General features: G+C 42.0%; 2 protein-coding genes across 2 annotated transcripts in view; both read left to right on the top strand.

Annotated features, from left to right (window-relative positions):
• Positions 1 to 5,634, top strand: part of sncb (synuclein, beta) — a 15,653-nt gene extending 10,019 nt beyond the window's left edge. The window contains exons 5-6 of the mRNA XM_050042926.1: positions 3,180 to 3,266; positions 4,797 to 5,634. Of these exons, the coding sequence (XP_049898883.1) occupies positions 3,180 to 3,266; positions 4,797 to 4,826 (117 nt within the window). The 3' untranslated portion in view covers positions 4,827 to 5,634. The remainder of the gene's footprint in view (positions 1 to 3,179; positions 3,267 to 4,796) is intronic.
• A 2,789-nt stretch (positions 5,635 to 8,423) lies between these two features.
• Positions 8,424 to 11,305, top strand: LOC126389490 (G protein-regulated inducer of neurite outgrowth 1). Its single transcript, XM_050043220.1, has 2 exons — positions 8,424 to 8,579; positions 9,073 to 11,305. Exon 2 carries the CDS (start codon positions 9,103 to 9,105, stop codon positions 11,284 to 11,286), a length of 2,184 nt encoding a protein of 727 aa, XP_049899177.1. The 5' UTR covers positions 8,424 to 8,579; positions 9,073 to 9,102; the 3' UTR covers positions 11,287 to 11,305.
• The last annotated feature ends 3,002 nt before the right edge of the window (positions 11,306 to 14,307 follow it).

The raw sequence follows: 14,307 nt of genomic DNA, 5'->3' as shown, positions 1-14,307 counted from the left end.
TGATCCAATCATGACAACGCCATTCTCAGCCTGCGCTCCTACCGGGTAATTGACATTATTTTTTAAATTAATTTATTAATTTTATATTCTAACCGAAAACATGATGTGAATAACACTCAAGTCATTCAAGTCATTGTGTCTCAAGTCAAGTCAAGTCCTGAGCCTTTAACTTCCAAGTCCGAGTCAAGTCTCAAGTGTTTTATTTTTTGTCAAGTCAAGTCACAAGTCATCATAACAGCGACTCGAGTCGACTCGAGTCCAAGGCACAATGACTCGAGTCCCCATCTCTGACCTGTAGTGCTGTTTATCAGTCTAGATTGTTTTGGTGTCAGTTGCAGAGTGTTGGAGATATCGACCACAGAGATTTCTGCCTTCTCTTAAATATAGTGGAACTAGATGTCACTTGGCTTGTAGTGCTCAAAGCACCAAAAAAAGAAAGAAATCATGACCCTCTTACTCAAGATAATCCACAAACCTTGTTGTGAGCCGTTTAATGTAGGAACTACTTTCTCTCCACTGAACTACACCCAGCAACTGTATCACTGTGCAGAAGGAAGCGTGCAACTACTGCTAGTCAGCACCTAACCGCACTGAGCTAGGTAACGCTAAGCTCAGCCGAGGAGGATGCCATGGTGTTAACATCTGGCACTGTCACAAGCATGAGCCTCTCGGCCATCAGTAGATGCAGGTTCTCCTCTGCGTGATGACATGGTTAGCAGGTGTAGTTGGTTTGCTTTATCAAACGGGTGCTTTTTTTAATCTCAATGACCTCTCCTCAATGTCATCTGCTATGTAGAATGGGGACGCCCAGTTAATTCAGATGAATACTGATTGGCTGTCAGTGTTTCTGTCGTTCACTCTGAAAGTGACCCTGATGAGTTCTTCACCACTGTCGTTATAGTTGTGATGTAGACTCAGCCATCCACTTGAGTAAGAACGATTTTTAAAACAGTATATTTATAGTTATTGTTAGCAGAGCTTTCTGTGAAAGCTAGTCGATTCAAAACACACATTAAACATGGCTTAATAGAGACAATTTCAAACACAAGTACACAAATGAGCTTCACTATAACTCACAGCATTGACAGACAAAACACTTGTCTTTATCTGGACACATTTTCCCCACAAATACAACATGCTAACGTTATTAGCACAAGCCTATGGCATTTTACATTGTATAAATTAGCCTAGCAGCTAGCGGATTTCTCTCCACCCAAATGAAGCCAGGGACAACAGCAATATTTAACTAAGGTAACTTTACAAAATTCGACTCTGTTACAACTCACAGGGTTCACCGACAAAACAACTGTCTTATACTAAACACATTTTCCGCACAAATACAACATGCTAACGTTATTAGCACAAGCCTATGGCATTTTACATAGTATAAATTAGCCAAGTAACGAGCAGAGATTTCCTCTGCTCATCTGAAGCCAGGATAAATCCCTTAAGGATAAATCACACACAAGACTTAAAATGCTATTTTAGTGGAGGTTTTATTGTCTTCACAATTTGTTGTTTCTTATCTGTGAAATCAAAGTCAGTCAAAAAAATTTTCAGCTTACAAATTAGACAGGAGGTCTGTGTCGCTGCGATGCCTATTTGCATGTCAGGCTGGGTCTTAGGGTATGGCATAGGCTCTACGTCGACGCCTGTGATGTTGGTACTGCTTCGATTCGACATAGAAGTATAAATTACGCCTTAGTTTTAGTCTTTTCAAGCTCCAGTTTTTGCTTCTCATCTATTGCCATTACATTGGAGGCGCAGAATTTAGAATCAGATTTTACAGCGAATGAGGCCAAGAGTCTACAGCCATGCTAGCTTTACTTGGGCCATCTGGTTGCATTTGAGCTTAATGTCAACGTCATTCACCTACTAATATGCTCACGATGACAATGCTAATTGACAATATAGGAATACTTGTTGTTGCGTTACCTTAAATTCATGAAGAACCTATGGCTAACCTATTGATTTGTTGATTAATTCAGGACCACCTCTAACATCCAAGTCTCATTTTATTCATTCATATGCTCAGTATTTGCCAAGCACATGCGTTTTTCCTAAAACCTTAGTATTGAAGTCTGGTTTTGAAGAGAGTAGAGATAACTTTCACTTTCACTTCAGTTTTAAATAGCAATGTTTTAGTGAAGATGTATGTGTTTGGAAAGCACTGGGCATACGACTGGATAAATGAGACCTGGATTATACTGCATGAGTTGTGTGAGATTTTGTAAACTGATGTTTTGATATTAGTGTGTGGTCCCCATTAATTCAATAAATCAATATGTTCTCCATTTTCTCTGGAGGCATGCAAGAAAAAAGTTTTCCTCATAAGTTCAATGTAACACTGCATGACCTACTGATACACAAATGGTGATTTTGTGGGTGAAGTTTCCCTTCAAGCAGGTGTAATGTTTTCCATGTTCACCGTCTCAGTTTAGCATGTTAGCATGCTAACGTTTAGACATATAACCAAAGTATTGGACCTAATGATAGTGCTGCATGAAAAGTTAAGGGAATATCCAAAGTCATTACAATAACTCCTGAGGGGAACATGAATGTGTTTACCAATGTCATCCATCCAACAGTTGTTAAGATATTTCAGTCTGAGCCAAAGTGGTGGACAGACTGACAGAGCGACATTGCCATCCCTAGAGCCAAAGTGCTAGCACAACTAAAAATCGACGAAGTTATTTAACATTAACAAGAATTTATTGTACTTACCATCTGACAAAAAACTCCTCTAACCACCTGAATGAAAGAATATTGTTTCCAGAGTTGCGGCTGTTTCCTGATCCAAAGAAGATTGTAATGGCAGATGTCTTCTTCTTAAAATTTCTATCACTCACATTTGTGCAGATTGATTTAACTTTCTATTAACTCATATTTTCATACAAAATAAAACATTCATATTTATCCTGTGCTGTACAAAAAGAGCAAGGACATATTGCTACGTGGATTATGAACTATCACTGCAACTAACGAAACAGATAAAAAATATTTTTTGTGCAACAGACAGAATATTTTTTCATGCAGATGTCTTTGAGAGTCTTTAGGCCCTCTGGGAGCTCTGTGAGACAAATGTAATGATAATGTACTACAAATATGTATAGTTTCTTCTGTTACTGTAGATCGTTTCTTTCCTCATTGTCTCCATCTTTGTTTCTGTGTCTCTGCAGCCTGAGGAGTACGGGCAGGAGGCCATGGAGGGCCAGGGAGAGGCAATGCTGGAGCCAGAAGGGGAGACATATGATGAGACCCAGCAGGTAATCAGCCTAAGAGATACAAAGGTCATACATGTAGCTGCTCTACATGTCTGTGTGTTCAAATCAACCATATGATTATACTGAAAATAGCTTTTTTTTAAATGTTTTGTGAAAAGCCTGTAAAGCCGGACCGCAGTCGGGGTTGAGTCAACTCAGTTACAGTAAATGGAGGCTCATCAGTATTCACCAGCTCTGCATGGTTACACATTTTAGCTGTATTGCATTTCAATAGCACTCCACACTTGCCCTCCACTTCTGTCCCACACAAACACTACAGCTCACACTGAGGTAATTCTCCTTTTCTCTGGAAATGAAAACAGAGGGCTCAACAAGCCAATTGCCACACTGTACAGCGAGTACAGTGAATATAGCACCACCTACCTACACTGAGCGTTGGGCGTGTGTGTGTGTGTGTGTGTGTGTGTGTGTGTGTAGAAGGATGCGAGTCTGACACAGATGGTTATTTTTGGATTTTGGCTGTCAGGGGCGAGACAAACTGTGCAGAACCTTTTCCTTTGAAATCAGATTTTAAAAAGCAAAGAGTAAATTAAAAATGCCGCACAATGGACATAATGTTGAGAAGATTATGATTTAAAGCACTGCTTGAATTATGCTTTTAGTTACAAAACTATGATCTTAAAAATGAAGAAACAGCTTAAGTGAATGAATTGATGTGAGATTTTGCACGATGTGTAGTGATGTTCGGTTTACTTAGTGCCTTTAGTCTGATTTTCTTTTCATCTCCACTTCCAGTCTCCCCTCAGTGGATTATTGCATTCATTGGTTAAAGGAATATAACTGAAATATTCCCTGACAAATTAAAAGTGAATTTCACAGAGGCAGCAGCTTGTGTCATCCATGTCCTCCTCCATCTCTCTCTCCTACTCCTCTCCTCCGCATCGCTTTCCCCTCCCCCACCCTCTGCTACACCAGCGATGTGCAAGCTCTGTCTGAATGGGTGTGGTGATGACGCTCTCCGCCTCCATGCATTGTGGGTAATGTCAGGGTCTCCCTGCATTGCTGTGAACATGGAGCCAGAGTACTGCAGAGTGAATCAAGCCCTGTTAGGGAGGATTTGGAGATAAAAATCCATCTCATCCAGTATCACTCTTGGTTTTGTGAACACATTAGATGACCTAAGACTATTGCACATTCCTGGAGGCTGTGTATTTTTTTTTTTTTTTTTTTTTTTTATGATCATGTGCATGGAGGAGGCGTGTGCAGGGTTACAAGGATGCTGGGAATGTGCTCACGACACGTCCTTGAAGCTGGTGTAGGCTTGTGCTGCCCTCTGCAGGCTGGAGAGAGGCACTGAAGCAGCAGAGAAGCTTACAGCTGTGATGGAGTGACATCATTGCCTTCAGCAGAGCGCGATAATGTGTCACCATAAGCCCTCTGTCATATTCTTCTTAAATAGATTCAAGCCAAATCTCACGCCGATGAGCCTTAATTAAAGTCTTACTACTGAGTTTAACCTGGATCTTCTTTGTGCTGCCTGCTGTCTCTTAAAATCAGTTCTTCTTTCCCCAGGAGAGCCAGGACTACGAGCCAGAAGCGTAAAAGCACCAGTCCAAGCCACCATCCAACCAGCAGCACAATAATATTTCTAATAATAAAAAGGACAAATGCTGAAATTATTACAATTATACCCCCGTTGCAAAAAAATCAACAAAAAAAACCCACAAGCATTCCCACTGAAAAATGTTCTTCCTTCAAGACAAATCTTTTATTATTATATATTGTAAATGTCATGTTATTAATGTAATGTGTTGGGTGTAGGTATTTATTGAGATGTAGGATTTGTCCTCTCTGTCTCATTTCCTTGACTCCCTCCCAATGAAATGAGTCCAGAGCCAGGGCTTGTGACTTTGTACTTGTGTGTGTCTGTATTTAGAAATGTGCAATAGATGTTCATCATCTTCCAATGAGACATTGGGAGTGGAAAAAATAAATATGTCCGGTTGCAAGCAGATATGAAAACAATAATATCCTCCTAAGTGTCGACAATGCCTGTTTGTGGGTTCTTTTCTTTCTTTTTCTTTTTATTCTTTTTTTGTTGTTTTTTTTGCATTTCTTTGGAGATTTCTTTAAACTTTTTTGAAGTAAGAGTTTTTTACATTGTATCTTTATAGTTGCTTGTGAAATCATTCCAGTAAATCTGTTAGAAATTGACAGAGTATACATGTTTGTGTGTGCGTGTGTTTGTGTGTACTGAAGATTTTAACAAGTTAAAGTCAATATATTATGTCTTGAAATCATAATGGTTGTCAAATCAGTATGTGCTTTAAATTGCAGGACTTGTCAATATAAAGGTTTATGTGTTAAGCCAGACATACATTCCTCTGTAAATAAAAAGTAAAAAAAGAAACCATTCGTTAAGTGTTGTTTGATCCTGTTTAAACTCACTTTTGGAGTAGATCGCTCATTAGATGCCTGTTGGTCTCAGTGAGGAGCTATTATGCATCGTCCTCACATGTTCCCCTTTTTTGCTCACTCTTGTCTGGGGGGTTTGATTACAGGATGTGTAAAATCTGCTGAGCGGGCTCTGGCCCCTGGCTGGGTGCTGCCATAGTTGGGATGCCAGTCTGATCAGGGCTCTTTGGGTGGGTTTTGTTTGGGTTAATCCGGCTGGAACGTGCAGGCTCGGTGGTGTCGGGCCCAAACAGAGGGTATTAAACAGCCTCTCCTGCTGCTGTCGGCTCAGACGGATGTGTGAACGCTGCAGGGACAAAGACAGGAGCCATGGCCTCGTTCAAGAAGACCTTTGAGAGCCTGAAAGGCACAAGCCACTCGGCTGCGAAGGGAGTCACAGACACTGCAGGTACAAAACTACAGCTGTGAGATGACACAGGACAAATGTAAGGTAGACAGAGAAAAGCATCTTTCTTGGTTTGGAATTTCTGATCTTCAAAGTTTAAGCCATTTACTTTGAGTTAAAGTCTTGAAAAGCAAACTGCTTTAGTCTTTTGTCTCCTGAGGTCAGTTACTGTAAGTCTCTGTCATGTGTTTTCCAGTGCAGGCAGCTCAAGATGCTGTGCAGCAGGTGGCAGACTCCTCCAAAGAAACAGCCAATACAGGTAAAGTGCACACTGCTCTGTCTTTGTAGCATTGTGATGTAACAATAGATGCATTGCTCTTAGAGTGCAGACACAAGCTGTCAGAGGATGAAGAAAAAACAAGCTCCAGAATTGAATATTTAACAGTCACTGAAAGATAAGCTAAAAGAATGTCATGTAAAAAATCAATTTATGTGTGAGAGCAGAAATGTGTAGAAGTGCAGGTAATACTGGAAATACTGCAAATGTATTATTTGACATGTGTAACACTGTGTGTGATATGGGACTGTAGGAATACAGATCACTCAAATTTAGCTTGGGTGAAAATGATGTTAGATACAAAATGTGAGAAATAGAATGAAGCTTTTTGTGTGCACATTAATATATGTGAATAACTTTGCATGTGACTTGACATACGTTTGATTTGTTGTTTCACATACTTCTCCTCTGCTTCACTCTGACTATCTGAAGCTGCTCAAGAAGCCGGCAAACAGACTCAGGCAGCCATAGAAAAAGCTGCGGACAAGGCCACGGACACCATCAAGGAGTTTGGACAGAAACTGGAGACCAAATGATCCCTAAAAAAAATGAACAATTTTTGCTAAAACACTGGAGCCAACTTGTCTCATCATCCATTTTTAGACAAGTAATAATGTTGGGATGGAAGTATGTTGGCATCAGAGAGCCCGAGAAGAGATAGATATATATATCTACAGTATATATACTGTATCTCCACACAGCTAACATTCCAAAGGAAATCTTTATAAATTGTCTTTTTATTTCTTATTCTCCTCTCTCCTTTTTTCCATTTGCGTTGCTTGCTTTATTATAGATTTCATTACATGTGACTATTTTGGGAAATAAAAACAGATACCAACTTGTTTGTCAGGTTTTTAAAAAATGTGATATCCTGCCACACACAGTGGAGATAACACTGTTAGTCTGTCTGTGCTGCATCCTGTTTTGGCTCGCTAACGAATCACCACGGTCATTAATACCAACACATTGCTGAGGAGATGGCCTTTGGCAGGCTGATGGCTCCTGACGAGAATATGATCGGGGCTGTCTACCTTGGCCCTCAGCAGCACACCTCCCTTGCATCACACTAACATGGTTGCTAGGCAACAGCACTCTGCAGCGGCCGGGGATTGGTGGAGGCCTTTGAATTAATGGTGAGACTACTTCTGTCAGTACATAGTGTTCTGGCCAAGCTGCAGCCCACCGTTACAGTAAAATCAAGGAAGGGAAGCTTCTTAAAAAATGAGGGAAAGGTAAACATCCTCAGTCCCACACAATTATTCGAGGTGAGCTGAATTACAGAGGTTCTGGAGAAATACTTGTCGCAAAGCGGAGAGGTTGGGGGGAGGAACGAGTCTGAAAGACATGGTGGTTTACAAGTGTGTGTGCATGTGTGGGAGGCGCAGCTCCTCTTCCTCCAGGCTCCTTCAGCTGATATCCCCCGCTGTCTTTCATGTGCTCTCACTGTTGCAGCAGAACACTCACATTTACTAATATTTAAAATATTCCCTGCACAAGACTGTTGCTTTTCTGGTCCTCTGATAAGACTGTGATGATCTGCCTCCACAAATTTGGTTCAGAGGAAGTGGCTTTTCTTTTTTGTTTTTGTTTTTACTATGAGTGATTTCTTAACACTGAGAGTGGTCAAACAAATTTGGCCCTCACAGACATGCAGCTTGCTGTCTTATCTAAAAACAGCAATTCATTATTAAGAAGAGAAATCCCTCTTCTGCATACTTCACCCTCCCTTCAGGAGTGCTCACGCTGATCATCTGTAGTGATATGAGAGCTTTTATCTTCAATTTTTGCCTCCTCTAAATGAAACAGTCTCCCCCAAAAGCCACTTCATTGATTCACAGGTTTATATCTCTGCATACACTTTGCCATTGTGTTGCTTTGAGAACCTGGTGTTAATTACTATGATTTACTGATGATTAGAGAGCTGTACAGAGATTTTGTCATTACATTACCACTCACTGCCAGAGCCCGACCGTGGTTTCCAGGGAAACAGGAAAATGTGAAGCTTTTCAACAGACACAGCCACAGCTTTAAAGAGCGAGGATTGCCTAAGATAGATTCTTCTAGAGACAAACCTGTAGCCGCTGCAATCACTATCAATCAACAGGGGAGACATTCGGACAGATGTAGGTCTCGATCGACGGTGAGATTTTTGCGGTGTTTGACCCAAATGTGAGAGAGTGAGTTATGGAAAGACTTCAGTCTGACTTGGACTGCTGAGGTATGTCTGTTACTCGTGCTTTCCTGCAATTTGTTTCATCCTGTTTGTTTTCATAGTTAAAAGATTTGACAAGTTCTTTAGATTCCTGTGCATGGCTTTGCTTTTATGAGATTATGGATCAAACAGAACTTGATTATGAGCTATGTGAGCACATTTGTAGGGTAGAAAGATGCAATCTGATGTCTAATCTAACAGTGAAATGTTGGATAAAAGAATCCAACATAAAAAATAACATGTAAAATGCATGTGTTTAATAATAGTAAATATCCCAGATGACAGTGTTTTACGATACAAAATAAGCATGAGAATAATTTCCATCATATGTATGATGTAACTTGGTTACATGTCAGTGTTTGCATACTTGACATCGACATCGTATGATAGAATATTTTTATCACAAAAACCTTTGTTTTATCCTCCGCACATGCTGGAGCTTCTTATAGTTAGTGATTACAATTTGCACAGTGTGTCAGTGCTGTGTTGTGCCCTGCAGGTACTTCCACCACTTAAATGCAAAGACAAAATGGGAAGTCTGAAAGACGAGATGAGAGGTCTCAGAGAGGACCACAAGCCTTGTGAGAAGACGGATGATGGAGAGCATCCAGGCGGCTCAGATGGCAGCGCTGAGCCCGAGGGACCTCAGATAAACACGAGTCAAGAGTCAACAACACAAGGGGACTATCAGCCAAAACATCACACGAATGCCAGCTACGTTGAAGAGGGAGACCAGAATGCAAAATCTAAAGATCAAGCGCTTTCAGGAGGCGGTTGTGTAAAAGACTCTACGCAGACTGACGCCATTTCTCTGACACAACAGCCTGAAGATGATGAAACAACAGCAGCCACACACAACGACGCGACAATCTCTAATGAGCTCCTGAGTGGTGGAGATGGAGATGGTGAAATTCAGGAGGAGACGTCTCAGGATAAAACCACAGAAAAAGACGCAGACATTGAAAATATATATGTGCCTGTGCCAGCAACCCCAGGCCCCTCAGACCCACGAACCCCAGCTCCTGCCGGCCAGCAACACATGCACACACAGGTCAGCCTGGAGGTGGTTCAGTGTCACTCGGCGGCCACCAGCCCCATGACGCCCCCTGAGGGCGGCCATTCCTTCTTCTTCCCGAGCTCTTTTGGGAAGTCTGGAGCTGTGGGCACTGACACTAAAGATGCTGAGCTACAGGTGGGTCAGCAGGTGGAGTTCTGCTCTGTGGCCACATCCCCCATGACCCCAAAGACGCCCTCGACCACGGCTTTCCCAGTGCTCATCGGGAGGGAGACGGTGCAGAAGGGGGAGAAAGTGAAAAAGAGTGAGGAGCATGGGGAGAGTGGCCAACAGGAGAGTTCCCCCGCAACACAAAGTCTGGAAGAGTCAGAGAAAGCTGGAGCTTTGAAATTTGCCATATCAAAGGAGCCGAGCGAGGGCCTCAGCTCGAATGCATCTCCAGAGAGCTCCACCAGCTGCCCTGCTGCCGGGTTAATAGTTTCTCAAGTAACTCTGGAGGATAGTAATCAGCTGAGTAAGCAGCAGAGGATGGGCAGTATGGATCAAGACATTACAATCCTGGTGACCCACTATAGCAACAATGATGAGGAAGAGGAAGAGAAGGCTGAGTCATCTCTTTTTACCATCGAGCCAGAGATGGTCAAAATAGATGAATATGAGGAACTCGGAGAGAAAGACAATGATGTAAAGAAGGAGGATGGAAAGGAAAATGTTGCCCCTGATGTACAGGACACCTCAAACACAAACCTGCCACAAAATGAAACCGTAGAATCCTCTGTGTCCGCATGTGACGAACCAAAAACAGACGTTAAGTCTGCAAATTCAGAAGAGAAAGAAAATGAAGGTGCACGTGAGTTGAGAGACGTGACAAAGCCTCCTGTCCCTGAATCTCCAGCTCCCTTCGGCTGCCACAACATCCGCACCCAGGTGAGCCTGGAGGTGGTGCAGTGTCAGTCTGCGGCTACCAGCCCCATGACCCCTCCTGAGGGGGACCACGCCTTCTACTTCCCCAGCTCTTTGGGGAGATGTGAAGGTGTAGGCACAGAGACTAAAGATGCTGAGCTGCAGGTGGGTCAGCAGGTGGAGTTTCGCTCTGTCGCCACAGCACCTATGACCCCAAGAACGCCCACCGTCACGACTTTTCCTGACATCAAGAACGATGCAAGCATAGAGGAGAAGATAGTGGAGGAGGAGGAGGAGGAGGAGGAGGAGGAGGAGGAAGAGGATACAAAGGAGCAGGTGGTGGAGGACAAAGAGAAGGAGAAAGAAACCGAAGAGAAAAAGGTGGAAGCAGCTGAAGAGGACACAAAGGAGGCAGTAAATTGCAAGGAGAAATGTGAGGAGCCGGTGCAGGAGGTCAGCTGGGATGAAAAGGGAATGACGTGGGAGGTGTACGGGGCAGTGGTGGAGGTGGCTGTGCTGGGCTCAGCCATCCAGAAACACCTGGAGAAACAGGTGAAGAAGCAGAAGCAGCCCTCCATGCCTCCACCTCCGCCGCTCAACCCCTCAGCCATGCCCCTCTCGTCAGAGTCCATCCAGGGGGGTTCGGGCTCTGGTTCAGGTTCGGGTAAGGGCCGGGCGGGAAAGAGGGGAGACCGGGACGGGGAGGTGAGCCGACGCAGAAGAAACCCCTTCCGTCAGCTGATGGAGAACATGCAGCAGCCACATTGTTGCTCCAAAGCTCACACCGCAGAGTGACACAAGAGTCCTGTTGAGAAAACAACAGCTGATTGGAGGAAGAAAAAAACCCGTGGTGTAAGAAATCACAGGATATACGTGTCTGTGATACACTGATTTACTTCAACGTGACATTGTCGTGAAAGTGTGAGAAGAAAATCAGCTCCTCACATGGGACAGGAAAAGCACAAAAGCATTTAACTTTCTATCACAAAGCATCGAGAACCAGCCATACTAGATGGAGTTTCCTTTTTTTGCTTTTTTTTCTTGGACTTCCATATTTCCATATTTGGAAAATGAGGGTGATATATCAATGCCATCGTTAGCTCTTCTCCTTTAATGTTTTTCACTCAGACCATTCAGTTGTCCGCTGAGTCATGTCGCTGTTGATGCTTTTTTCTAATGCACCTCAGAAAATACGAAGCCATGCCAGCCCTTCTCCTGGTCGCTTACAGGCTTCAGTGGAGAGACACGATGATAGTAGAGTGACTCACAGTTTTTGATTGTGATTTATGGCCTCATGGTCAGTCACTACAACCTGAGGTTCATTTTGTTTCCAGAGTACGGAAGTTAGAGTTGATCGTAATGGTGAATTGATCTGTGTGAGAGGAGTCCCTACCACTAGTGCAGGCTTTTGTACGTCTTATACTCTGCTTTTAGATTTGCCACATTTTGACTTGTTTGTATCGTGAAAAGTATAAAAATGTACAGATGACGAGCACAATCGACACCTGATATGAGGGTATTTTTAATCATTACTACTTAGTGTATTTTAATGCCATGATTAGTGATTCAGTTGTAAATTACGTGATGAAGCTTATTTTAAGTGTGTTTTAATTCAGAGGCTGTTACAGTGTCAGTGATGTTGGTGTTCATACGTTAACTTCACGAAAGTGTGATCGAATCCACATTTGGAGAAACTGATTTTATTCACAGATTGCACTTGTGATACATTCATTTAGATGTCAGTAAAGAGTGAAATAATCCTTTCATTCCGCTGCTTGTAGGAAGTCGCTAAGTCACACTGCATGGGGTTTTATTTCAGCAACAAGTATCTCAAACCCAAAGCAAACACTGACAAATTAAACACTCACACAGTTAAGCCTTTTGGCGGACGTGCTGTCATAAATAAGCAATTCATTCATACACCGACATTATGCAATATTTTCCACTTTTTTTTGTTTTTGGATTTTCTTTCTAGTAGCATCAGCTGCAAGAAAAATTAACATTGTGTGTTGACATAACGTATAATACAATTTATTTCAAAGCAAACCAAACAGTTTTTAAACCGTCGCTTAATATATTAACAAAAATAAAGTGATTCTCTTGTGCAACAAATGTTTTTGTTTGCTTTCCCTTTGCTTCTGTCCAATCTTTTATTGTCTAGATCAGTGGTTCCCAGCTGTGGGTCTTGGTCCAAAAGTCGGTCATGAGTCTGTTCTGAATGGACCGCAAGTGACCTGGGAACATGTGTTTGTAAAAAACACACTTTATTTTGAAGTAAAGAAATTTCTGGCACAGAGCTTTTATTTTGAAATGCTGTTTCCTGCTGTGGAATGAGTGAATGACAAACAGCTACTTAACAGAGGCGGCAAACTCGTTCGACAACATGACGCTGAACATTTTAAAATGGGTGGACCTTGAACTAATAACTGAGGAGAAATCTGGACCCTGTTGATGGACCAGTTGGGAACCATTAGTCTAGATAAGACTTGTTTTAAGGCATTTTAAAAGGAAGAGTTTGACATTGGGGAAATATGCTTATGTCTTTGCACTAAATGTGAAGCTACAGCCAGCAGGCAGTTACCTTACTTATGTACTTAGACTTAACACAGGAAAGGAATGCTTCACCCCCAAAACCATCACTTGTGTATCAGTTACTCACCTCGTGTTACATAGAATTCATGTTGAAGACGTTTTACTTGTGACGTGAACATAATGAACAAAGAATCCAAAAACAGAATAAAAATGCTTGATGAATTTTAAGTTAATGGGGGCCACCTTTAACAACAGATGTCAAAACATCCATTTACAAACTCTCACACAACTCGTGCAGTATAACCCAAGTCTGATAAATCCAGTCGTATGCTCAGTACTTCCCGAACAGACAGCTCTTTCGGACAAGGAACTGAACTGAAAAGTGAACAGTCACACAGTAACACAAACTAACTAACTGATTGAGGCACCGAAAGACCAGCAGCTCCCATGTTCAACGAGGAAAATTACTGCTTTTTTCCACAGAGTCAGATAAATTTCACTTTTAGTTTAATTCTCTGCCTGAAAGGGCCGTCTGTTTGGGAAGCACTGAGCAAACGTCTGGATAAATGAACTTGGATTATACTGTATACTTGTATGGCAGTTTCTAAATGGATGTTTTGATATAGTTTTGATGTTGTTAAACATGGACCCCTATGCTTCAATTCATCATGAATTTTCTCTGTTTTTGGATTTTTCGTTCACCGTGGAGGCATGCGAGAAGAACAAAGCTTTCCTCAGGAATTCAGCGTAACACAGGGTGAGCAACTGATATACAAATAATCATTTTGGGAGTGAAGTGCTCCTTTAAGCTTTGAACAAAGTCAGGCTAGATGTTTTTCCTGCTTCCAGTCTTAAAGCTACGCTAAGGTAAATGTCTCCTGGCTGGAGCTTTATGTGTCAGTGGCATCAATCTTCTCTCCTGATAAGCATATCTTCCCAAATGTCAAACTATTACTTTGACTGTTGGACAACTAAACAGTCAATTTAATAACCAAACCCAATTCCATAAGACTGAGATACTATGTGGTACACTTATAGTGTGTGTATAGTGGAGTAACGTCTCTCATTTTGATTTTCTGTTGTGTTTTCCCTTGAACTGAATGTTTAGACAAAGCAAATTCATCACCTTAGGTTAAATCTTGTGCATGGAGTCAATGATACATTACTAATGGTCACAACAGAAGGCTATGTGAAGACACAAGGACTTCATCCAACACCATCGAAGTGTAATTTGGTCAGCCTGATTACAGAGAAGCAACATAATGTCCATCTGAGGCCTCTGTC

Source organism: Epinephelus moara, chromosome 4 (assembly GCF_006386435.1).
Source record: "Epinephelus moara isolate mb chromosome 4, YSFRI_EMoa_1.0, whole genome shotgun sequence".
NCBI lineage: Eukaryota > Metazoa > Chordata > Actinopteri > Perciformes > Serranidae > Epinephelus > Epinephelus moara.
This window is presented reverse-complemented; position numbering and strand designations above follow the sequence as displayed.

Excerpts from the sequence above, each read along its gene's own strand:
- LOC126389490 (XM_050043220.1), top strand. The coding sequence starts at position 9,103 with ATGGGAAGTCTGAAAGACGAGATGAGAGGTCTCAGAGAGGACCACAAG.